Below are 25,565 nucleotides of genomic sequence, written 5' to 3'. Positions count from 1 at the left end.
GATTTAAGAAAGTAAGCCTAAATCCCCATTTTTCTGTGATTAAAACGAATCTCAGAAAATTGTGGATTTTGGGTTACTTGTTTTAATCTGAAAATTGGGGGTATTTTTTTATCAAAGAAAACGAGGATCCCTGGTAGCCAAAATTTGGAATGGGCTTCCAAGGGAGGTGATGCTCTCCCCTACCATGGGGGTCTTTAAGAGAAGGCTGGATAGGCATCTGGCTGGGGTCATCTGACCCCAGCACTCTTTCCTGCCCAGGCAGTCAGTCAGACTCAATGATCTGTTGAAGTCCCTCCCAACTCCAGCATCTATGAATTATGATCCCTGCTGATCACATGGTATAACAGTCACTGAGGCTGCCCACAAGCTCATAATAATGAGGAAGAAAAACAACTTTTCCTATGAATGGACAGTTAATGTATAACTAATCAAGCAAAACAATTAAGTCGTCAAAAAACTTTACAAATGGTGATAGTGGAGCATCCCCAAGAAGTACATACCCATACCCATCTCCAGAAACTACAAGGGCTATTTTTCTCTTGTCCCAAAGTATTGTGATTCAGTGGCAATCACATATAGAAAAGGCAATCTAACATAATTTCAACTGAAGGTTGTGATACCTTATAACCCCCCCCCCCCGAAAATGTAAATAAAGGAAAATATATATTTTCAAGGATATGGTATCAGATCCTTAGTTAGTGTCAATCAACATCATTCTAACTTAAATGAAATCTGCTGACTGTAACCAAGAGATGATCTCGTCCCTAGAGTACCTGATTTAAATTCTGTAACAAAAAATTCTCAAAGGAGTTTTAAAAACATTAATCTTAGTGGCCTTTTCCCCCTTATATTAAGAACATAAACTGTATTGCATAAATTATCCAGATGCAAAGATCCATCTATTTTGAAATCTATTCTGGATCTGAACCTTTGGCAAGCTAGCAAATAAATGGCAAAATAGAATAGTTTCCTAACTTCAAAATTAATTTTGTATATTAATGTTATCATATTCAGTCATACTTAGAGAAATAGCTTCTGAAAATATTTGGGGATATCTTGAATGTATGGTCAATTCAAGTGTACACCAAAATGTATAGTCTTTACTTGGTCCTTCAATTTATATTCTGAACAATAAGGAAATCAATTTTAAACCAAAATAAGACACATGCCCTGTAATAGTAATTTTGAACAAATCCTAAAGGCAACATTAAAGTAGAGCAAGTTATTCAGCTAACTTCAATTAATTTTCCCTGGTAATGAATTCTTACTATGTTGATTTGTCATACTTTGGTCTAGATTGTCCCCTCTATTCAAAAAATCATATTACTCACTGTTATTTTCCACTGGTGTAATAAAACAATATCTCTGATAAATATGGTTAATAAGAACAAAAATATTTCTTTGGATGCTTTGCATGGGGTGAGTTTTCAGCTCAATGTCCTTTGAAGCCACATCCTGACATTTTGAGAGGTTATCCACAAGCTGTTAAATGGCTGAGAAATTGTTGGATCTTTATATTAGCCAGTAATTATTTTTCTTATCTATTTTCTAGGACATTCTCCCAAGAAGCTTCACAACAGAGCCTTGTGAGCTTCACAACAGAGCATTTTTAACTTGACTGTTATAGTGAGGTGGAAGTTGTTATGATTTTTGGAAGTATTTACTCCAACATGAGAAGTAAATTTCATGAAGTATAAGAGAGTTTCCACTTAGCTCAAAATATTTTGATCATAGGAATAAGGAGAAAGGGCATGAAAAGAAACTATATTTAGTATGGCAGACAAGGTTTTTTGGGTGAATGTGATATCTTTGATTAGATCAACTAATTAGCCCCCACCCCTAGCCACTGATTGGCTGTGAGGGGTGCCTGTCATATGGCCCTGCCCCTTTCCACCAACTGGAGGAGTGGGGTGGGGCAGAATGACAGACAGCCCTCACAGCCAATTAGTGGTGAGAGGCAGGGCCATATGACAGGCAGCCCTCACCACTAATCAGCAGTGAGAGGCGGGGCCTCCCGAGCCCCTCAGCCAGAGGCATGGGGGTGCCCACTCAGCTCCGCCCACAAAACAGCTGCCCTGCCCTGCGTTCTGCCTGCAAAATTGGCAGGCAGCTGTCTTGAATTTGGTAGGTCCCTAGTTATAGCTAATAATTTATGATAAGATCAAATTTTCAGGTATATTTAGTCAACTGTAACTGATGGCTTGGATCCTCTTTTAACTTATTATGTTCATTCTCATTAATACTAACAGAAATTATCCACATGCATGGAGAGAATACATCTACATATGACCACATAGATCAGCTTACCCTGGCTGAGTGTCATTTGTTACACAGTGATAGGTAAAAGTTCCAAACATCTGGACTCCTAGAATTCCATATAGTAGCAGAAAGAACAGAAGGAAAATTGAAACACTCCAAATCTGCTCTCCAGAACGCCTGGTAAAAAGATAAATAGTACACTAAATGCACATGCAATGAAAGACTATGTCTAGAAAAAAGATATACACCAATTGCAGTAACATACACAAAATAATTTAAAAATAGTAGTCCTGCAAGAGTGGCAATGTTAAAACAAGGTATTTCATTATATATTAGAAATGGAAACCAAGATTTTTTAGAAATGGGTATCTGAAATTCAGCTTAAATCAATATTGCTTGATTTTTTTTCAGAAGTACAGAGCATCAAACAGATTACAGTTACTCCTACACAGAAAATAAAATTTTAGCTTTATTACCATCAATCAGTTATTGTCTGAATCATAAACATTTTAACATAGTACTTTCTTCCTCCTCACTGAGGTTCATATTTGTACATTTAGATTGTTAGGGCCAGCTCCTCAGCTGATATAAATCAGCTATTCCACTGAAGTCAGTAGGCTCTCATTGATTATCACCATCTGAAGAGGTGACCCAAGTAACTAAGACAACCATGCTCTGCAGGAGGAGAAATTAGAAAAAAATAAGACAATGAAAAATGTAAAAACCCTACACTTTTCTAATAGGGTTTCTATTACGGGATATATACAGAATACATGATGATGTAGTAAAGTTAATCCCAGGTGTAGGACAATAAATTTATTCCACATCAACCCATCATGCATAGCTATCTTTTAAAATAATGTCATAATTCTACAGGTCACTAATACAGGACTTTCTAGGATTAGAAAAAAAGTTCTATGCATCTCATTTAAAAACTGATAATTGCCCTTTCTCTCTGTATATGGCTCCTATTTAGGGGCATTATTGGTCACAAAATATCAGGTATCAAAGCCCATTATTGAATAGGGTTGAATAGTACCTTCATACATCATCGCCCTTTTTTTGGGAGACAATATTTCTGTGCCATATTAAATACCTTTCTTATAAACTGGTGGTTGTCTTAAGATGATGAGAGGTTTGAAATGTGAGCTGTCCTGAAGGAGGCAGGTTTGTTAGAATACACATGAAATGACAGAGGGAAATGGGAAGTCTATTATATAACTGTATACTTTTGCTGACAATTACTATTTCTTGTTGTGTGTAAAATGTGCATATGGATGAATACACAAATATTATTGTAGTGGGTGTTTGCATTTATTTTTAAAAAAGTATAAGCAGAAAGAGAGTCCATCCTGTATTTTTGATACACCTTTTAAAAAAATATGAAAGTTACAACACCTAGTGAAAAAATTCTAGTAAAACCTAACAAAACTACTTTAAAATGTTCATATAAACCTCTGCTGGTTTTGACCATTTTATCAGGTAAATCAGTATTTAAAAGAAATCAATATTTTTACATTTTTTTGTTCAGTTCTAAAACTCACCATCAGATTCACATTCAGTTGCTCCCCTCCCAGCTACATATATAATCATGATTGAGTTTGAAATGCATAGTTTTTACTAGTAACTTTTTCACTTACTTCAAGATATTTGTTATCCTTGTTCTTGGCAGCTCAAAGCGAAAATATATCCGGAATGCTCGAATCATAATAAGAGGCCGTGGAATTCGCAACATGCCCCAGGGCGACATCTGATCAACTATCTCAGCAATTTCAAAGACCTATAGACAAAAGAATGAGGGGTTTGTTTTCCAGCTGCTCTTGGGGTGTCCATCTCACTCTTTGCCCTAGTACTTGCATTTGAGAATACACATTGCAAAACTATTTCTAGTGCAGTGGTTTTTAAATCTTTTAGACTCAAGGCACCCCTTGTTAAATGCAAGTCACCCTTCAGAAAATGCAAGCTTAGTTTTCAATCACTTTTTGACTACAGGAAAATTATAGAGCAATTCTTCTATGCAAAGAGCTCAGAAAGAACACAATAGGTCAGAATGTTTTTAATATTATGGACTCTTATTTGAAATCTTTGAGTGTATCAAGATGAGCCCGCACATGCCTCTTGCCGCATCTCAAAGCAGTTTGAGATGTGGCAAGAGGCATGCTAGCAACAAAACAACCTTCCCCGCACTGTATATTTGCAGCACAGGCTCAAAATATGATATCTGGATATTCAGGTATAAAAAAAAAAAATCCCCAGAAAAAAGCAGGGCAGGGCATGATCCAGGACCATGCCCTGAGGCAACCGGAAGCTCGGGTCCTCCAAAGAGACATCCTGGTAGCTGGCCAGAGCATCTCCATGCCTGTCCCTTGTTCTGATGCTGCAGCATGCTGGGCAAATGCAGGGCAAATAGCATTGCAAGCTGCAGGGACCTGGACCTGGGCTCTGTTTCAGGTAACTGGGGGGGGGGGGGGGCTGAAGTAGGGAGGGGGTCAGAGAGGATGTGGGGGATGGTGGGAAGGGGCAGCTTGGGAGGGGTGGGTCCCTCACCCAGGGTCCCCCACCCACCCCCCGCACAGCCCCAGCCCCCCCACATGGCCCACAGCTCACCAGCAGCAGTGGCCATCGGGACGCTCAGGGCCTCATGGCACAGCCCCCCCACACGGCGCGGAGAAGCAGGGGGTAGTACGACTCAGCCCCAGCTGCCTGGCTTCAGGCACTGCCTGTGCTACATTGCATGGGCCCTGCCAGGCTTGGCACAGCACCATGCACCTGCAGGTGGCTCTGGACAGCTCAAGATGTCACCCCGGGTCCCGCACTGCTTGCAGGTACTGCCTGTCACACCGGGCCAGGTCCTGCGTGCATGGAAGTTGCCTGGCCCAATGGCGCACAGGGCCTGTGTATGCAGGCACTCTGAGTGCCCCGATGGCCGCTGCTGCTAACTGTGAGCTGTGGGCCATGCAGGGGGGCTGTGGGCCATGCGGGGAAGGCATGTGGCCTGTGCGGGGGGGCTGGGGCCCTGCGGGGGGGAGGAATGTGAGCCCTGCAGGGGGGCTGGGCCCATGCAGGGGTGGGGGTGGGGTGCTGCAGGGGGCATTTCTGGTGGGAGCTGCATTGGGGTGCTGCGCCCTGTGAAGAGCAGGGGACCCACCCCTCCTGAGCATTCCCCCCACACAGTTCCACACCATACCCACAGTCCCCCGACAATCCCCCACCTACCCACACACCCCATGACCCCCATCCCTCCACACCCACCCACACACTCACCCACATCCCCCTACATCCCTCCACACTCACCCGCACCCCCACCCGCATCCCCCCACACTCCTTTCCACCCCTCTTCTGCAAACCCCACATTCCCCCAACATACACCCAGCATGACCAGCTGCCAGACAGGATGAGACCTGCTGGCAGGAACTGTGGGTGCAGGGGCAGCTGTCCCCACATCCTGGTTAGTACAGGCGTCAGGGGGAGCTCTAATTGTTCTATGATAAGAAAACCAAAAGCAAACATCAAAACATATAAATATCTAGAATTTATTTTATTATGATGTTAGAAATACTGGTAGGCTTCCAAACTGCTGTAACATTGTAAATATATCAATAAAACATTGCCCAACTGATCTCTCTCTCTCTCCCTCTGTCTCTATATAGTGGTCTTTTGTTCTTTTGTTTTAATTGTGGAAGAACATGGATTTTGGGGTATTTTAAAGAGTGAATTTGGGCTTTTATTATCAGAGATGTTGCAGTTTTTAAATAGGGAACACCAGAACACCTGCTAGTGAGACAGGTGGCAGGACCCAGGCAGAAGAGCCTGCTTAGGGCTGGCACCCAGGACCGAGCTGGAGGTCAGGAGGACATGCTTTGACAGTTCAAAGCAGGCTACCACACTGAGAATATCTTCCGGGCAAAAGCTGCTCAGGTGGCAAGGCAGCTATACACATGGCAGTAGTGCCAAACAAAGGCCAACTGTGCAGCCACAGCCCACTGGCAGCTGGCCCAGAGGTGCAGGTGCCCCTGCCGCAGCTGTGCAGTCCCCATCCAGGTCTGGCAGGTGTGTAGCCTTGGGGCTACATGCTGTCACAGGTGGCAGCAGGTCACAGCCAGGCAGCAGCCCCTACTGCCAGACTGCTGCAGTGGGTAGAGGATGCAGGGAACTCTCAGTAAGGGCTGCTTCAGCAGTCCAGCTGGCATAAGGCTGTCCCCAGATACCAATAGGCCAGGCCCCAGAAGCTTCTGAGAGCAAGCAGTACTAAAATGCTTGCCAGGGCAGGTTTTTATACTGCAGGGGCCAGATCCTGGAGCAGCTGGGCAGGGTTATTTTGCCCCAAGTGGCAAAACATGCCACACACCAAAGTGCATGTCTGGGCACATGCACTGAGGCAAAAATCCTTGCCTCAAATTTGTGCTGCTCCTACTTGAGTTGCTGCAAGCACACACGCCTGAATGTTTGGAGGTTCCCTTTGGGTTTATCCTGTGAATCATGTCTGCATACCTAACAGTGCTAACTGGCTGGTACCCCATGGCACCCTTGAAAGGATCTCAAGGCACCCTAGGGTGCTGCATCATCCTCGCTGCGAATCACTGATTTAGTGTAATGTGTTTTCACTCTCATTTTCAATCTGTATTTCAAATGAAAAATTTCCATTTCTAATACATTTTAAAACAATGGAGTCTTAGAACAATCCATCTCAGACATTCTTGAACTATCCTATGGATGAACAAAAATGTTTTCCACCCATAATCTTGACACTTCTAGTGCTAACAACTCAAAAAACTTTCAGCTATGTATGAAAGTAAACTTCAACAGAACTCTCTCTCTCTTTCTCTCAGCTTCTCTCTGCCTCCTCCCCTTTTCTATTCTGGCTAAGAATGAAGTGCTTATTTCTCCAATTTAGGAAAAAAAGGCGTCTGAAAATGTTGCTCAAAATAAAAAGAGCTTCTCACTATATTATGAAAATGCATGCTTATAGATGTTTTAAGTCCATCAGCATGCTCCAGTCATTCCCATTTATTTCCGGATGCATGAGAGAGAATCTGGCCTCTTGTGGTATACTGTTGCCACACAAATTTCCCCAGACATCCCCAAAAGTAAAGAGAAATACTCTCCCCCAAAAGTTTAATGGAGACTAGACAATTCACAATGGCATCCGTGAAAAGTCCAGTTGCTCATCTTTACTATACATGGGTATGTGAGATGCTAAATTTTCATACACTGCATTTCTCCAATTGTAAATCAACACTTCTTTCCACTTCAAAAAGAACCATAAAAATAATCCACTTATTCATGGAGTTGACCTATGTTTAGAACAATGCAGGATTACTACATGGAGCAAATGATACTACATGGAACCCTTAAGGGTCAGGTAGTATGTGGCCTTCAATGGTGCTACACAGGATCATCTGCTCCAGCATGATGGCAGCACAACAGATAACCCTTTTGCAGCCTGCTTAAGAGTGGTGGAACAGATGACCCCAAGCTGGCTGACCTTTAAAGGTGCTGCACATCTGCCATCTGCTCTGTCATGCTGATGGCAGGCTCATCTTACACAGGGGAAGGCCACAATGGATGGATGACTCAGATCACCATGGCTTCGCAGTTCCTAGTGATCTCAGTGGTCTTCTCTATTGGAGTGGAAAGAAGGCAAGTTAGGAGCTCAGAAGCTGTAGGAATCCTCTGGCATTTGGGCAAGTTGAGGCATCAAGACTGAAAGGTATAACTGGCCAGTACTATGCCCTGGGCGGCAGCAGCACAGCATGCAGGAGCATCACCTGGAGGTTCACTGCTTCTGGGGAAGACATCCCTTAGCAGTAGTGAACCATTGCCTACTGTCTTGAATTGCAGGCCGCTTCTCATACCTCCCTCCTGGCAAAGGTGGAGTGCTGCAGAAAAGGTGCAGACGGAGGGGTGCAGGATGAGCCAACTTAGAGGGGATGCATGATTACTGGCTGCTGCCTCTGCAAGCTGCCACAGATGGTGCAACCACTGCTGATGTCCAGAGTGCAAAACCTGTTTCTTATATCTCTGGACAACAATATGTTTCATTCTTCCAAAACACAAGTTAACTGAATATAGTTTGCTCACTAGGAAATCTCAAAACTCTGCTGGCATCTGTAAATATCATCACCCACCCTGTCCTTCCCCATGTCCCTCAAATATTAGAAAGATTTAGATTTTGAACCCCAAAAAACCAGGACTGTTTGGATTTGGTAATTTAGCTCTACATGGTATATAAAGTTTGCATTTAGAACTGCAATTTAAATCTAGCCTTTCAATTAGCACCTGTATTTGCTTGAAACCTGTCATCAGTTTCCATTTAACTAAAAGCATTTGTCTTGATATATATTGACATGGAATTCTAGGCTGAAGAGAACATGGTGAGCCTTGGGCAACATTATCATTGGTACAGAGAATGCTTATTTTACTCCAACATTTTTTATACATCTAACCCTTTGGGTTCTTTTCTTGGCTATTTGAATCTCCTGTGGGATTTTGCAAGGATGATGCTAGTTCAAGGATCTCATTTGTGCTTATTGAGGAGAACAGCTGTTTTTCCTTAAACTGAAAATATGTGGTCAATGTATATACAGGGTCAACTTAAAATCAGAACATTATGGCATATTTAAAGTAGAAAATGAATGTGTGTTTTAAATGCCACCCTCCCAAATTCAAGTTGCAATAAGATTCATAGGAATGGAGCTGCAACAACAATATCTACCACCCCCAGCCCAGTGATCTTTTCCAAGCAAAAGAGTTCTACTCTTTTCACTGTTTTATCATATGGAAGTCACTCCATATCTCTGTCATCTTTATTGCCTTTCCCTCTACTTTTTCCAGTTCTCAGTTATCATTTTGTAGATGAGCTGACCAGAAATGTGCACAGTTTTAAGATGGAAACCGTGGGCAAATAGCAAAACCCGTGAAGTCTCTCCCATCCCTAATTGTTATGCAACCCAGTCCTGTATGTTCTTGCTCAGGCTAAACTCCCACAGTGTTAAATAATCAAGGACTGCATGGGTCTGCAGGAGAGAATCTGACCTATGCTTTAATAACAACTGCTATATGCAATGTGTATAAGTTAGCATTGCCATGGAAACACCCCATGCAGATATACTGCAATAACTGGGGATGCTGAACTTCAGAAGGGCTGAACCATTTATTTTTAAAAACCTAATCCCTGTAGAATTTTATGTTTAAAATGCACGTGTGTATTTTGCAGGCAAGAGCAAAGGAACTGTTGTTGAAAAACAAGCCGTTTAGTATTTAAGATAAAATGGCATGATTACCTGTAACACCAATGATACCCAAAGACAAAAAACCATGAAGCCATCAAACACACACCAACGATCCTTTACATAGGAGTTATCCCCCTAAAAGAGAAATAAAAAAATATGAGGTTTTGTTGATTTTGTCAAAGGAAGAAGAAATAAGATCACAAAAGATATCTACTACAAAGAAGCTAAAGCAGTTTCTTCTGCCTTTTTCTAAGATTCCATTTTACCAAATCCCAAAACCCAACTGTTTCTGCTAGAAGATAAAAATTTCAAAACAGATGTTATATCCAAGAAAGAAAGTTCTCAGTTCAATTCTCTACAGCATCTTCTTTCAGCTAGTATGACTGAAGAATTTAAGATTATTATTTTAAAAATGAAAGATAAATACTGGATCTGATTCTTCACTGAGCTGTACCTTAAGCAGAAATGTACACGTTTAAAAAATAAGTGTAAGCTGCTACCAAACTAGAGCAGTGGTGTTTCCTAACACTTCTCCAAAAGGAACATGAGTCTGTTTTGGAAGCCTCTTTTCTTACAACTGCAAATAATTACACAATGGCCTGTCTGAATAAAGCCCTATAATTCTAAAATTAATAGGCACAAACCACCACTGTGTCATTCTGTGAGCTGTCAGTTATTTCTATGGTATACATCTTGGGCTGCTCTTTACTAACTTGGTCTCATAATTTTCTGCTTAACTCTTTAAAAAAAGTGATGTTTTAATAATGCTGGCATTGTTGGTGCTCCATTAACTGTGTTAAACACAAGTACTCATCCATCACAACAGCCGGTATGCTGTCTCCAGGGATTAAACACATCCTGGCAGAATGCAAGACACCTGATTCTCAACAGCCTTGCAGTGATCATTCACCTCTGCACAATGCTTCCTGGTCAGAATGATACTGTCTTTCATCTGTTTGCCAAGGGCATGAGTATACAATGGAATTTAATCCCAAGAAATTAAAGACCATTTTATAAATAAAAAAAATAATTCTTTCTAAAATAAATTGCATTTGCTACATCTTTATAACATAGGGATAACCATTTTTAATAATCATTAGGGACTTGCTACTGAGCTTCAGGTCTTTGGCTAAATAGGCATATTCAGGGTAACACTATTTTGACCTTGGTAGAGCTCCCCGACCAGACATTTGCTAAATGTGTTGTGTTTGGGCATATGTATAAATTGACCTATGAAGATGTTGTTACTGCACCATGCTTTAGTACTTCCTTTTGGAAGTACTAAAGCATGGTGCAGTAACAACCCATACTGTGCTGTACGCATGGCGCATGGTTGTTTTCAGCAGCTACTTCGCTGTAGCAGCATGCTAAAGCAGGGGAGCCGGCTGCTACGGCTAAGTAGCTGCTGATCATGTATAGACACCCGTGGATATTATGTCCACCACACTTAATTGTTGGTCTTTCTGGTACACTTCAAAAAATATACCTTTTGCATGAAACCTATCACTGATTTTTTTTGTTTACCACTTCCTACTGGGGAAAAAGGTAAAGACTGCTAAACGCATATGAACACTCTCATGTTAAAAATGAAGACATGAAATGACACAATTGCACAGCTTCCAATTACCTTTTAAAATAACCTTGAGTGAATTCCACACTGATACAGTCAATGGTTGCCTGTTCTTACACATGTGAAGAAATATTGCTGCCAGGATTTTTAACATGTCTGGTTTCATCATGCCAGAAATAACTAAAACAGTTGTGGTATACTAACTTCTCACCATTTTCTAATTCCATCTACAGAAAACCTGAGATTATCTAGCTTCATGAGTTTGGCACAGGAATTTGTCTGTGAATGCACTTTTCCATAACACTTTTTATCAGAGTTTATACTCTTTATAAGTGTGGGCAGATAGGGTTTAGGTTAACAAAATCCATTAGAAATATCATATTACTCTTTCAGCTTCTGCATCAAAATATTTATGTATTTGATTTAAGTATCTAGGACAGCCTAACTCTGTCCATGCTGAAGTGTTACAGGGAGGGTTGGGGATTATTTCACAATTTCTTAAAAACATGGTCCCCTATGTCCATAAAACAGACAGCAGAAATATTACAGGTCAAATCCTATTGCATCTTTATGTACATAAGTAGAATTTACATGGTCATGTAAGTGGAGATGGGTGCAGAGGGGAGGCAGTGATGCATTCACATCCCCTTCTGGACCATGCTGCAGAACAGCAGCTGGAACTAAAAGCCCCTAAAGCAGGTTAGAAGTCACGCTCCCTTACCCTCTGTTCTCAGCAGCACCTCTCCTTCTCTCCTATTCCGACCTCCCCATCCACCGCTATTGCTGACCCAGGAGGAACTGCAGAGCTGTTCCTGCCCTGCTCCAAGCAGGTTGCATGTAGGGGACTGGACTTAAGTCAGGGACAATGGTAGCAGTGATGTCAGTCAAAGTGTTTCTCTTCCCTGCCCAGTGGCCCCAGGTGTTCCCTGCCAGCCCAGAAGCTAGCTTAGGGAAGGGGAACATGCCTGCTGCCATCATTGTCCCCAGCTGAGCCTGGCTCCCTGTGCAGCCCAGCTGCAGTGAGGCAAGGACAGCTCTGGGGGCAGCAGTGGCACAGCCCAGTTGGAGCAGGACAGAAGCAACTCTGACCCTGCTTCTAGGTCAGCCAGGGACAGGAAGGGGAGGAGGGAATGAAATTTCCCACAGCCCCAGGTACTGGTTTAACCCCATGCTCTTCCAGACTCTTCATGCCCCAACCCTCACACCTGGGGTACTGCCCAAGAAGGAAGAATCAGAGAAGGCCTGTGGCCCACGTGCTCAGGAAGCTTTGACTCAGCAACCTATGGACCATTGAGATAATTTGACAGCTACTCCTACACCTGTTAAGGTTTAGTTACCTGCCTTGAGATCTCTAAATAGCCAGCACTGAGGTTTATAAACATGTCCTTAAAAACAGAAAAAAATCACCAACTTAGCCATTATACACTATGCTTTCTAGTTTATTGAAAGCTTATATGCCATAGGCAGAATTCTGCAAAGATGTACAAGTAACACAGATTTGGGGTTTTCAGTCACCAAACAACATCCTATTGTGCTTTGCATAATAACCTGAATCTCATGGACACAATGAGGTGGCTTACAGGATTTGTTTTGCTTTGCACAACTAAATCTGTCTCTACTGAAGCTACTTGGAATGGATACGGTGTTGCCTAAGTCCAGAGGTCAGCACCTAGAGTCCACAGGGCAGATGCAGCCCACAGAGCCATGGCTTCAGTGCCAGGGACATCTTCCCTGAGCTATGCCATGCCATGATGCAGTCAAGCACCTGGGGCTTTGGCAGGGGGAGCCCTGCCCATGCCTCACTGCAGTCAGGTGGTACAAGCTCCAGTGGAGGGGGCTTTCACCATGCTGTTTTGAAGCTAGCTGGCAGGAAGAACTACCACTGGTGGATGAGTACTAGTGTCCATTCATTTCTGACCCAAGCTGGGCATTCCAGACTCCCCCTCCCACCCTCACCCGAAGACATTGCCAACCCCTGGCCTAAGTCCATTTGCACCCCACTGTACTTCAATTCTACCACAGAAGTGCAGCAAATTATAGACAACCAAATGCACAATTCAGACTTTTTTAGGGAGGATCAATTTATTATACCTTCTGCCCTGCAATTAAGTGGGTAAAACATGTGTCTAGGGCAGCGGTTTTCAACCAGGCATACGTATACCCCTGCGGGTACTTTAGAAGGCCCTAGGGGTGGCGTGGAGAAGCCGCTAGCACTTCCAGTTTCGCCGCCACCACTTCTGGGTTCACTGCCACATGCCGCGCCAAGGGACCTCCCCCCTCCCTCCACCCCACTCATGGACCATTCACTGGGGGTACCCCGACAAAAAAAGGTTGGAAACCTCTGGTCTAGGGCATGGGAAACCATGATCTAGGATCATCTTCCCCTCAGGTGATTTGAGTTCAGACCTCTCACAGCACAGGACTATGATCTAATCACCAGGATCAGGCCAAACGGACCAAAAGCATCTTCCTGTTGAAGGTAGGCTACTGGGCAGCCAAGAGGGAAAGCATCCTGAGGACAGAAAATAAAGAAATGAGAGTATCCCTGTGGCTTGTGGAAGTGGATGCTGTCCTGGCAGGTGAGGAGTGAGCCCTTGCTTTCACTGTAGTTTGTAAATGATGCATTACAGAATCATTTATAACACTAGGGTTAGGAGCAAAGAACAGCGTTCTTCCCATGGTGCTCCATTTCCTTCAAACTCCCTCCTCTCCGGGTTGCAAAAATGCTCAGATTGCACTACTTGAAAAGCCTTGAAGTGTCAGTCCTCTTCTGAGCTCTTCATGAAAAAGAGGTCTCTTAAAACTTATTACCCAGAATCCATAACAGAAAAGAGCATGCGTCTTTGGAGAGGAAAAAAAAAGCATGAGAAGTGGCTATGTAAGAAAAAGTATCTAGATCTCTGAGAAAGCCTGCATTCTCCAGCCCTATGTCACTAGCCCACCCACCCTTGTGGTGCACAGTCTGAGTCCCTCCACTGTCACAGATCTTCTGAAATCATACTTCTCCTGTGACTCCTCTCCTTGCACATGCAGCTTACACAAAAGGGTGAAGTAGGTGTACAAAAGATTGATGCTTCATTTGTTTTCAGACCACCTCATGCAATCTCATTTGTATGGATGCAACTTCAATTCCTGTGAACGTTACAAATGGATAGCGCCATGACTTACAACGGTATGACTCCAGACCTACATTAGTGTCTGTGATGCATTTGGCATTAAATAGTCATTAGGTAAAAGTGCATAAGCAACCTTAGGAGCAGGGACCAGAAACCAGGGTTTCCCCCCTTCCAAAGCAGGGCCCACACAGTTTGACTCCCTCTTGCTTGTTCTCCTTTTGGCTCCATAACTCATTCCAATTTGGCTGCCAAGTGGGCCAGCTTCAGGAGGAGAGATATGGAAGATATACAAAGCCATGTCTGAGGATTCAGACACTCTGCTGGGATATAGGACGTGTGGGTTGAAAGTCCCTGAAACCAAGTGGGGGCTAGAATCCAAGTGTCCTATGTCCTTGGCAAATGCCCTAATCGCTTGTGGAGAAGGAAGAGCCATATGCTGCCTGCATAGATGCTTATTAAACAGGGCAAAAACAGCCCTGCATGTACTTTATTAAGTCAGAGAGAAGTAAGATGCCAAACCACCAGATGCAGCTACTGCTTCTTATTGGAGTGAGTGGAGAGCCCTGGGCCAGCTGCATGGCTCCCTTTCTGGAGGGATCTCCATATCCCTCCAGAAGACTTACCCACTGAAATGCATGGAAGAGCAGCTATTCTTGCGGAGCAAAACAGGATTGACCTTCAGAGTATGGGCTGTGTTAGACAGGCTTAGAAAGATTAAATCAAGAAAGTCTAAAAATTCCAAAAGAGGGCACGGGAGATGTGACTAGCTCCACAGTGGTATTTGCAGACATCTCCCCCTCTTCCTCCCCACGAGAGGACACAAAGTGCCACAGCAGCAGCTGATGGGGACTTCTTTGAGTCACTGAAGCAGGTAACACTCCCTCCACAAACCTTCCCCTGGGCATCCCCTCCCTTCTCATTCTTCCCTACCCCTTTCCGATAGGGCAAATCCCCAAGATTTGCCTCTGGCCATACAAAGGGGGAACCCACCCCCTGCTGCCACTGTCCCCAGCTGACCTGAGGGTAGGGGAAGCCCCAGAGCCATTCCTCCCCCACTCCAGCCAGGGGCTTCTGTGAGCAACAGCGCTGAGCTTGGCTATGGACAGCAGCAGCAGGTGGGTTGCCTCTCCCAAATCTTTCTGCTCCCTGCCCAGTTCCCCCAGGCTGGCCAGGTTCAGGCCTTGGAAAGAGATACCACCTGCTGTGGTATCTGGCCAAGCCTAGCACCCTGTGTAGCTTTTCACCACAACTGGAGACCCTGGACCAGTGGGGGAAATGCAATGGAGGGGGGAGGAAGCAGGGACCCTCCTGCTGTGGCTGCTGCCAAGCCTGGCACCCTGCACAACTGCTTCCTGCAGCTCCTGGCTACAGCGGGACATGAGCAGTCCTGGGGCTTCCCCTGCCTCCAGGTCAGCTGGGAACAGCAGTGGCAAGAGCAGGTCTCTCCTTCCTCACCTGCTCCCTGCTTGGTCCCTGACCAGCCTGAGGCTCCAGCAATGCCTTGGACTTCACAGGAGACACAGGCATCTTGGGCCATGGGGAACTGGTGCCTTTAGTATGTGAGTTACTGTAGGAGGGTGGGGGGGAGGGGTGCAACTGCACCACCCCTGGATCTGCCCCTGAATGGAAGGTGGGCTACATCAGCACAGCAGGGACAATTGGTAGAATGACCTAGGGAGGCCTGAAATACGGGGAAGTTTGAAAGAATGATGAGTCATTTCTGCCTCATTTTTCCATTCTAGACAAGATAACAGAACTATAACAAGCTAGTTAAAATTATGGCCTAAGAGTTAGGGAGTAAAGACAATTTAGGTACCAGGTATTAGCTAAATGTCAGAACACGCTTGATGCACAATTAGTATTCTGATTTGTTAGTAAATGTGTGATAAGGGATACAACTAATTAGTTAATGACTGAACTAACAAGGTGCCCATGTATGTATACATGTAGGTATAAAAAATGCATAAACTTGGAAGACTTTGGATCTGTGTACCCTTGCACCTGTTCTGTATCATTGCACCCAATAATCTGGCTTACAGTAAATAAGACTAATATGTTTGTACTCACTGTGTCTGTCTACTTGACTCGGGTTGCAGAAAGAACTGACAGACCCTTGGGAACAATAACCCAAAGGTAAATGACCTGAATAATTGCACTCATTAAAAGTACAGGAGAACTAGGAGTACTCATAGGTGACACAGGATCCCTCCCTGATTCCAGCTATTCACATCAGGACTTGCTAACAGCTACTCTTTAGATAGCTAGTGGCTGCAACAAGATTTTTTCCAATGTTTTAAATATCAATCTGATGGCTCAAAAGAAGAACAAATAGTTCCTAATGTACTGCAGCCTCTTGCTTCTTAATGTTTAATTTACTATTACAATATTGCCTTAACTCAGAAAGACAATCTAAACTGGAATGCAAGTAGTTTCTTTTTTTTATACAAAAAAAACCTATTCTGTTTAACATGCATTTTTCATCTTTGCAATTAGTTTGGCTCCTTTTATTTATTTTTTGCCTCAGAGTATAAGCTAAAACAAATATCACTGCAGATATTAGCTCACTTCTGCACTTGTTACTTCCATATGGAACACTGATCTCTTCAAGACACCATCCAGATAAGCAAAGACAAACTCATCTGGTTGTAACACTCATGCTAAGACGAAATATAGGAAGTATTTTTAACTTTTATTATCATCTCCCTAAATTGTTATGTCTATAATCTCATGAAAATACAGTGGTGAGGTGTCAAAGAAGTTTTTTTATTGATAGCATCAATAAAATGAAAAACAAAACAGCTTGGTATTGAATAAATTTAAGGGGAAAAGTGCATAATTTAAAAATAATGAATATATTTTTTCAACTACCTAGAATTAATTATTTAGAAGTTAATGGGCAATGAATATTGATTGTCCTTTAAAATGAATTACAGTTTACTTTGCTGATGCTATGGATAACAAGATTATAGAGAAAGCTTAAAGCAACAGGATTCTAAAATGTCTTAATCTTTGCCTATTTTTCTGTTAAAGTTTGAGCACTACTGAATCAATTTTAATTGTTTTATTGTAATGGCTTTTTATATGTTTCGAAGTTCTGTTAATTACAGCATGTTTCTTATTAAAAACAAATATGGACATATGCCCATTCTTTATCCAAAAAAAGTCAATGTAGTTAAAAGAATAGTTTAACTTAAAACTTACTGCAAAATGAAAATATGCTGAATATTGCTTTCTGTTATTTTTATATACAGATTTTAACTGATTCTGATAAAGATTCTAACAGATTTTAACAGGAAGTTCCAATGCAGCACCAGAATGATAACGGTGTTATAATAAGGGGATTCAGCATCCTTATTATTAGTAGTAAGATATCATTATCCAAAAAGATACATAACATAAGGCAAGGAAAAAGCTCCAGACGGAAATGGAATCTGAAAGAAACAATAGAAAGAATGAGCCAGAGGCTGGTTGTAGTGAAATGGAAGAGAGACTGCCAAAAATAATTTACACTTTCTTTTTAAAAACAAAACAAAAGGAAAAAACAGTTATTGTGTTGCAGCTACTTATCACTTCTTTTTACTCTTTCAGTTCCACTCTTCTCTTTCTGTCCTGCTCCTACTCCCCTTTTCTGTGTCATCTTGTCCAGACTTTTTTTTTAAAACTCTTTTAGCAGCTGGGATAGGCCTTCCTGCTTCTCCTCCACCTTTGGAGATTTTAGGAATAGTTGAGAGTTCAACTATGGTAGGAGGGCGGTCTCACAAAATCTCTCTTTTCTGCATTCAGGCAAGCTAGGTTGTGCACAGTGATCTCACAGTGCCACCTTAGCACTGTCTTTTCTAAACTGATAATACCAAGGACACTTTAGTAAATGGTAACTCTTCTGGTAGGTGTCACTGGCAAAACCCTCCTCAGACTATCTTCATATTTAAGTCCTACAGTGCACCTATACTTCTGAAGCATCACAGACAAAATTATTAGAGAGAAATATTGGAAATATGAGTAGAAAACATACAAGAGGTCATAGCTAGTGTCACAACCCAAGGGTGTGATTTTTTGTTTGTGTGTGCTTTGGCACTGCTAAATTATTTTCCCACCGTTTGTAGCTTTCTTTGCAGGGTGCATTTCTTCGTTGCAGCACAGAAATGCACGTTGCAAGGAGTTCCTGCCATTTGTATTCAGATTTGTGCCCCACTATTGGCTAGTTCTAAATTATTCCTACGTGGTGGCTAGCGATTGGCTTGCTAGCCGTATAAGAGGCTGGAGTGGTTTCCGCCCAAGTTGGAGGACTCCACGAACATCAGGAGGAGGAGACTTCACGTCTCGTGAAGATCTCTAAGCGCTGCGGACCCTATTGGACCCAGTGTGAATATCAAGAAGGCATCAGGGGTCTGATCAGCCTCTAGCCTCTCCCCGTCGCCGAGCGCAATCCTCGACGTACCCTTTCCCTGCGCGCACAAGTTCCACGGAGCCTAGCAAACTTCGTGCGAGTGAATCCAGAGCTCTGTCCAAGTCCTTAAACTGGGACTTAAGCGAAGTATTCCTGGAAGTTTTCCAGCCTGCACCGCAACCATCTACGGTGTAAGTAAACAATCTTAAACAACCATTATGCGTCCGTGCCTAATTCTAGCGTGCCGCCTGCCTTCCCCGACCCGGCGTGTCTAGGCTGCTGGCCACAGCCCGCCACGCGAAAAAAGGGCCTCGGACTGCTCCCGGCCCGCACAGCTAGAAGCAGCATCATACCTAAGATAGATATGAGATGTATTCATCTTAGACTATGCCAGCTCAGTTGGGCTAGCCATTTTTGATAAAGTTTATATTTTTGGCAACTTTGCTGAAAATAAATTAATTGTGAAAAATCATGTCCTCGGCAAGATGCAGAAGTTCAGTACAAGACTGTCTACATGTACAAGTAATGTGCCTGAATAAACTCCAGCACAATTTGAGCTGGAGTCAACTAATGTGGACATCACTGTTTACAGGAGTATTTCAGCACAGTAATTTATTCCACTGTTGGGTAGTACATATGTCTGACAGGACTATCTGACAGACATATGTAAATTAGTCTAAGCAGACCTAATTGCTGCACATATTTAGACAATCACATTTTATTGCATAGTAAAGCAAAGTCAGGAAAGCTGACTTTGACAAGCTGAGGCAGCTTGTCAGTGAGACCCTAAAGGGCCACAACCCAAAGGGGAGGGGAGTTTAGGACGAATGGTTGCTCCTCAATGGAGCAATCCTGGATGCACAAGCAAAGTCTATCCCGTCTCAGAGGAAAGGCAGCAAAAGGGTGTAGCAGCCCTCTTGGCTCTCCAGTGAACTAGAGGACCTCCTGCGTCTTAAAAGGAAGACCTACAAAGGATGGAGGACTGGATCCACCACCAAGGAGGAATACTCTGCACTGGTCCGGACCTGCAGGGAGTGAACCAGGAAAGCCAAGGATGCGATGGAACTCCGACTAGCTACAAATATCAAGGATAATAAAAAGTCCTTTTTTTAGATATGTGGGGAGCCAGAGGAAAAGCAAGGGCAACATTGGACCCCTACTAAACTAGATGGGACAACTGACAACTGATGCCCAGGAAAAAACAAACTTGCTAAATGGGTACTTTGCATCAGTTTTTCACCAGTCCCATGGGATACCCCTGCCCACTACAGGACAGGGAGGCCCGCGTGAGGGAGATTCCTTACCTTCCATCAATGCTGAGCTTGTGAAGGAACACCTTGAGAGGCTTGATACCTTCAAGTCAGCCGGCCCTGATGGTTTACACCCCAGGGTACTCAAGGAGTTGACTAGCATCATAGCTCAGCCCCTGGCGTGGATCTTCGAGAACTCCTGGTGCTCCGCTGAAGTGCCCAAAGATTGAAAGAAGGCCAATGTGGTGCCTATCTTCAAGAAAGGGAGGAAAGTGGATCAAGCAAACTATAGGCCCATCAGCCTGACCTCCATCCTGGGGAAGATCCTAGAAAAGATTATCAAAGAGGCCATTCTTAACAGACTGGCTGACAGCAACATCCTGAGGGATAGCCAGCACAGGATTGCTGTGGGTACATCTTGCTTGACCAGTCTCGTTTCCTTTTACGACCAGGTGACCTATCACCCAGACAAGGGAGAAGAGATTGATGTTGTATATCTTGACTTTAAAAAAGCCTTCAGTCTGGTATCCCATGATCACCTCTTGGCAAAACTGGCCAACTGCGGCGTTGACCCCACCACGATCCACTGGCTGGGGAATTGGCTCTGCGGTAGGGCCCAGAGGGTGGTGGTTGATGGAAGTCAGTCGTCGTGGTGCCCTGTGACCAGTGGGGTTCCTCAAGGCTCCCCCTAGGGCCTACACTATTTAACATTTTCATTAATGATGTAGACATTGGTGTCAGAAGTGGACTGGCCAAGTTTGCCAACGACACCAAACTTTAGGGTAAAGCACCCACACCTGAGGACAGGAGGGTGATCCAGGCAGACCTTGACATGCTCAGAAAATGGGCAGATGAGAACCTGATGGTGTTTAACACCGAAAAATGCAATGTTCTCCACGTTGGGAGGAAAATCCTGCAGCATGCTTATAGGCTTGGCAGTGCTACGTTGGCTAGCGCTACGGATGAAAGGGACTTGGGGGTCATGATTGACCACAAGATGAACATGAGCCTTCAATGTGATGCTGCAGCTAGTAAAGCGAGCAAAACGCTGGCTTGCATCCATAGATGCTTCTCAAGCAAATCCCAGGACGTCATTCTCCCGTTGTACTTGGACTTGGTGAGGCCACAGCTGGAGTACTGCGTCCAGTTTTGGGCTCCACAGTTCAAAAAGGATGTGGAGAAGCTTGAAAGGGTGCACGAGGTACAACAAAAGCTGTGTTAACCAGCACTTATTAGCCAGAAAACTCTATTAACTGGCATCCGAGGAACGCGGGAAAAGCGAAACCGGAAGTACCACTTCTGGGTTTTGCCGCCTCTGCGAGCATAATTCTTGCCATTTCTTTGGCCCACAGCCCAGGGCAAAGCAGCCTGCATGGGGCAAAGCAGCCTGCGCAGGGCCCCCTGCCCCGTCCCCCAGCACACTGACACTTGGGAGTGCACCAAATGGTGCACATTTGATTAACCGGAATATGTGATTAACTGGCATCCCCCATTCCCGGGGGGTGCCAGTTAATCACATATTCTGGTTAATCAATAAAGTTGTCTTCATACTCTCAAAAGAACAGGGCTAGGAATATTGCATGGGTTTTTTATAGTGGTTTGCTGCTCTCTTTGCTGACTAATGGCTACAACGTTGCAAGTTGCATCTACTTTGAGATGTAGTTTAGTTTGCAAAGATGCAAACTCATTTAAAACACCCAAAATTCATGTACGTGTAATGTGTGACACCATTAAGCCACACAAAGGGAAATTTTCATCACATGTACATTGTGGCATTGTCACATGTACAAGCGCTCAGTCTCTTCCCTAGCTGTGATTGCCAATTACCCTAAACAGCAAACTGCTCTCAAACCTCACCAGGTTTTAAAAGGGTGAAAGGTTTTCTATCCACTTCTCAAACCCAGCACAACTGTTTTCCCTCCTCGTTCTCCCAGCATTACTGTCATCTCTTTTCCAAACTAAATCATCTCAAATCATAGAATCATAAAATGTGAGGGTTGGGAGGGACCTCAGGAGGTCATATAGTCCAACCCCCTGCTCAGAGCAGAACCACCACCAACTAATTCATTCCAGCCAGGGCTTTGTCTACCTGGGTCTTAAAGTGGGGACTCTGGGACCTCTAAGGATACAGATTCCACAGTCTCTCTGGGTAACCTGTTCCAGTGCTTTACTACCCTTCTCATGAGAAAGGTTTTCCTAATATCTAGCCTACATTTCCTTTGCTGCAGCTTGAAACCATTGCTCTTTTTTCTGTCATCTGTCACCACTGGGAACAGTTTAGCTCCATCCGTTTTTGGATCTACCCTTCCAGCAGGTGAAGGCTGCTATTAAATTGCCCCTCAGGCTTCTCTTGTCTAGACGAAATAAACCCAGTTCCCTCAGCCTCTCCTCAGAAGTTTTGTATTCTAGCCTCCTAACCATTTTCACTGCCCTCTGCTGGAGTCTCTCCAATTTGTCCACATCTTTTCTGTAGCGGAGGGCCCAAAACTGGACACGGTAGTCTGGATATGGCCTCATCAGTGCCAAATAAAGAGAAATAATCACTTCCCTTAATCTGCTAGCAACACTCCTACTAATGCAGCCCAGTATGCCATTAGTCTTGGTCACAACAAGAGCACATTATTGGTTTATATTCAGATTAATGTCCCCTATAACCCCCAGGTCCTTTTCTGCAGAGCTGCTGCTTAGTCAGTCACCTATCTATGCTGGTGCATGGGATTGTTCCATCCTAAGTGCAGGACTTTGCATTTTTTCTTAAACAACCTCAACAATCTCATTAAGTTCAATGAAGTTGTTCATTGAACTTAATGAGATTTATTTTGGTCTAATCCTCCAATTTCTCTAGGTCTCTCTGAATTCTAGCCCTACCCTCCAGCATATCTACTACTCTACCCAGTTTGGTATCATCCACAAACTTGCTGAGTGTGCACTTCATCACATCTTCCAGATTGTTGATGAAGACATTTACATTGTCCTTGTATATCCTATATTCTAGACCTCTAAATCATTTCTGTTACTTTTCTGTAGACTCTTTCCAATTTATCCAAATCTTTCTTGAAATGTGATGCCCAGAACTGGACACAGTGCTCCAAGTGAAGCCTCAACAGAGCTGAACAGAATAGAAGAATCATTCCCCATGACTTCCATATGATGCTATTTTTTTATAACAACATTATTCTGTGGGATCATATTCAGCTTGCAGTGTACTAACCCCTAAGCCCTCCTCTGTAGCATTATACCAAAGCCAGTTCTTCCTGATTTCATATTTGTTCATGTGGTTGTCCCCTGGTGAAGGCAGTAGGTCATGTTTCTCCTTACTGAATTTCATTCTATTTATTTTAGATCATCTTTCTAATTTATCAAGGATACTCTGCATCCTAATCTGTACTCTAAAGTATATTCTACATCACCCAGCTTGATGACATAAGCAGATTTACTAAGTGTAAAACCATGAGCAAAGTGTGCGGGCCGGGTGCGAACCCGCGGCCCTTGTCGCACTGCACGCGGGCTGTGGCCGGCAGCCCGGGCACGCCGGGTCAGAGAGGGCAGGCGCCAAGCTAGAATTAGGCACAAATGCTTAGTGGTTGATTTTAAGATTGTTTACTTACACCGAGATAGTCGCGGTGCAGGCTGAAAACTTGCTTGAGTTGCGGTTACAAACAGAAAAAACACGAACGATCACGTGGAGTTTGCTAGGCTCCACGCAGACAGAACTCCAGATGTCCAGGACAAGCGCGCCTCAAAACTCATCGATACGTCTTATAAAAGGTTACCGCTCGAAGATGGGAAGAGGTGGGCGGTGAATCAGGCCGCCAAACTCCTCTGGATCTCACACAGGGGTTCTATTACCCTGCCATGTACCCAGAGTCCCCACGAGATGGATGTGGAGTCCTCTTCAGCTTGGGCGGAAACTGCTCAAGCCTCTTATACGGCTAGCAGGCCAATCGCTAGCCGCCACGTGGGAATAATTTAGCACTAGCCAATAGCGGGGAACAAATTTGCATTCGAAGAGCGGGAACTCTTTGCACCGTGCATTTCTGTGTTGCAAAGAAAATGCACCCTGCAAAGACAGCTGCGAAGTGGTGGGAACTCTCTCCTTTGCATGCAGGTTCTCTGTGCAGCAAAACTCCACCGTGCAATGAAGCTGTAATCCCACGGGGATAATTCTAGTGCCAAAGCACACATAAAATCAGACCTTTGGGTCATGACACAAAGATATCGAATAGTACTCAGGAAGTAGAGTGCCTGGGGCACGCTACTTGGAATCTCCCAGTTCGGACAAAGGCATTCATGATACCCTATGAAAATGATTACCCAAACATAATCCAAGGTTATACACTCACCTTACTGCAATTTATTAATTTACACCATATTTCCTAAAGTTACTTGTGAGAATCAGTGATTTGGACGACGGGGTGAAAAGCAACCTGTTCAAATTTGCTGATGATACCAAAATTTGGGGTGAGGTGGGCACGCTAGTACGGAGGGAAAGACTGCAGAAAGACCTGGATAGGTTGCAAGGGTGGAGTAACAAAAACAGGATGCATTTCAATACGGACAAGTGCAGGGTGCTGCACTTGGGCAGTAGTAACCAGCAGCACACTTATAAGATGGGAAACTCCCTTCTTGAGAGCACGGAGGCAGAAAGGGATCTTGGAGTCATCATTGACTCCAAGATGAACATGGGCCGACAATGCGAGGTCACGGTCAGCAGGGCTAACTGGACCCTGTCGTGCATCCACAGGTGCATCTCAAGTAGGGCCAAGGAGGTGATCCTCCCCCTCTACGCAACACTGGTTAGGCTGCAGCTGGAGTACTGTGTCCAGTTCTGGGCACCCCATTCAAGAGGGATGTGGACAACATTGAGAGGGTCCAGAGGAGGGCCACCCACATGATCCGGCGACAGCAGAGCAGACCCTACAACGAGAGGCTACGGGACCTGAACCTGTTCAGCCTTCACAAGAGAAGGCTGAGGGGGGACCTTGTGACAGTCTATAAACTCACTAGGGGGGACCAGAAGGGTTTGGGGGAAACCTTGTTTCCCCTAGCGCCCCCCGGGATAACAAGGAATAACGGCCACAAGTTGTTGAAGAGTAGGTTTAGATTAGACATCCGTAAGAACTACTTCACAGTTAGGGCAGCTAGGATCTGGAACCAACTTCCAAGGGAAGTGGTGCTGGCTCCTACCCTGGGGGTCTTTAAGAAGCGGCTCGATGCCTACCTGGCTGGGGTCATTTGAGCCCAGTTTTCCTCCTGCCCAGGCAGGGGGTTGGACTTGAAGATCTACAAGGTCCTTTCCGATCCTACTTCTATGATTCTATGTTTCTATGAATGTTGTAGGAAATGGTGTCAATAGCTTTACTAAAGTTGTGGTAAATCACATCCATGGCTATATGGCTATCCCTATCCACAGAGCCAGTCACCTGGTTAAAGAAGGAAATCAGATAAATTAGGAATTTTTTTCTACATATGTGGGGTGGTACTTATCAGTTTGTTATCCTCCATATGTTCAAGAACTGATTGAATGACAATATGTTCTAGGATCTTTCTAGATATCAAAATTGGATTGACGTAGCTATAGTTCCATTGGTCCTTCTTTTCCTCCTTTTGAAAGACAGGCACTATATTTGCCTTTTTTAGTCTTTTAGAACCTGACCTGATTGCCATGTGTTCTCAAAGATGTAGTCAATAGCTCTACAATCATACAGCTCCCCAATCACTGCTTTTCCCCTGTGCTGAGCAGCAGCTTAT

The 25,565-nt window shown here is 44.0% G+C and overlaps 1 protein-coding gene across 5 annotated transcripts in view; it reads right to left on the bottom strand.

Moving 5' to 3' along the window:
- Positions 1–25,565, bottom strand: part of NALCN (sodium leak channel, non-selective) — a 505,598-nt gene that overhangs the window by 431,430 nt on the left and 48,603 nt on the right. For all 5 annotated transcript variants that reach the window (XM_019486907.2, XM_019486906.2, XM_019486908.2 and 2 more), the window contains 3 exons: positions 9,543–9,626; positions 3,900–4,039; positions 2,308–2,436 (listed from right to left, as the gene is read on the bottom strand). In XM_019486907.2, the coding sequence (XP_019342452.1) occupies positions 2,308–2,436; positions 3,900–4,039; positions 9,543–9,626 (353 nt within the window). The remainder of the gene's footprint in view (positions 1–2,307; positions 2,437–3,899; positions 4,040–9,542; positions 9,627–25,565) is intronic.

This window comes from Alligator mississippiensis, chromosome 1, assembly GCF_030867095.1.
Source record: "Alligator mississippiensis isolate rAllMis1 chromosome 1, rAllMis1, whole genome shotgun sequence".
Taxonomy (NCBI): Eukaryota; Metazoa; Chordata; order Crocodylia; family Alligatoridae; genus Alligator; species Alligator mississippiensis.
This window is presented reverse-complemented; position numbering and strand designations above follow the sequence as displayed.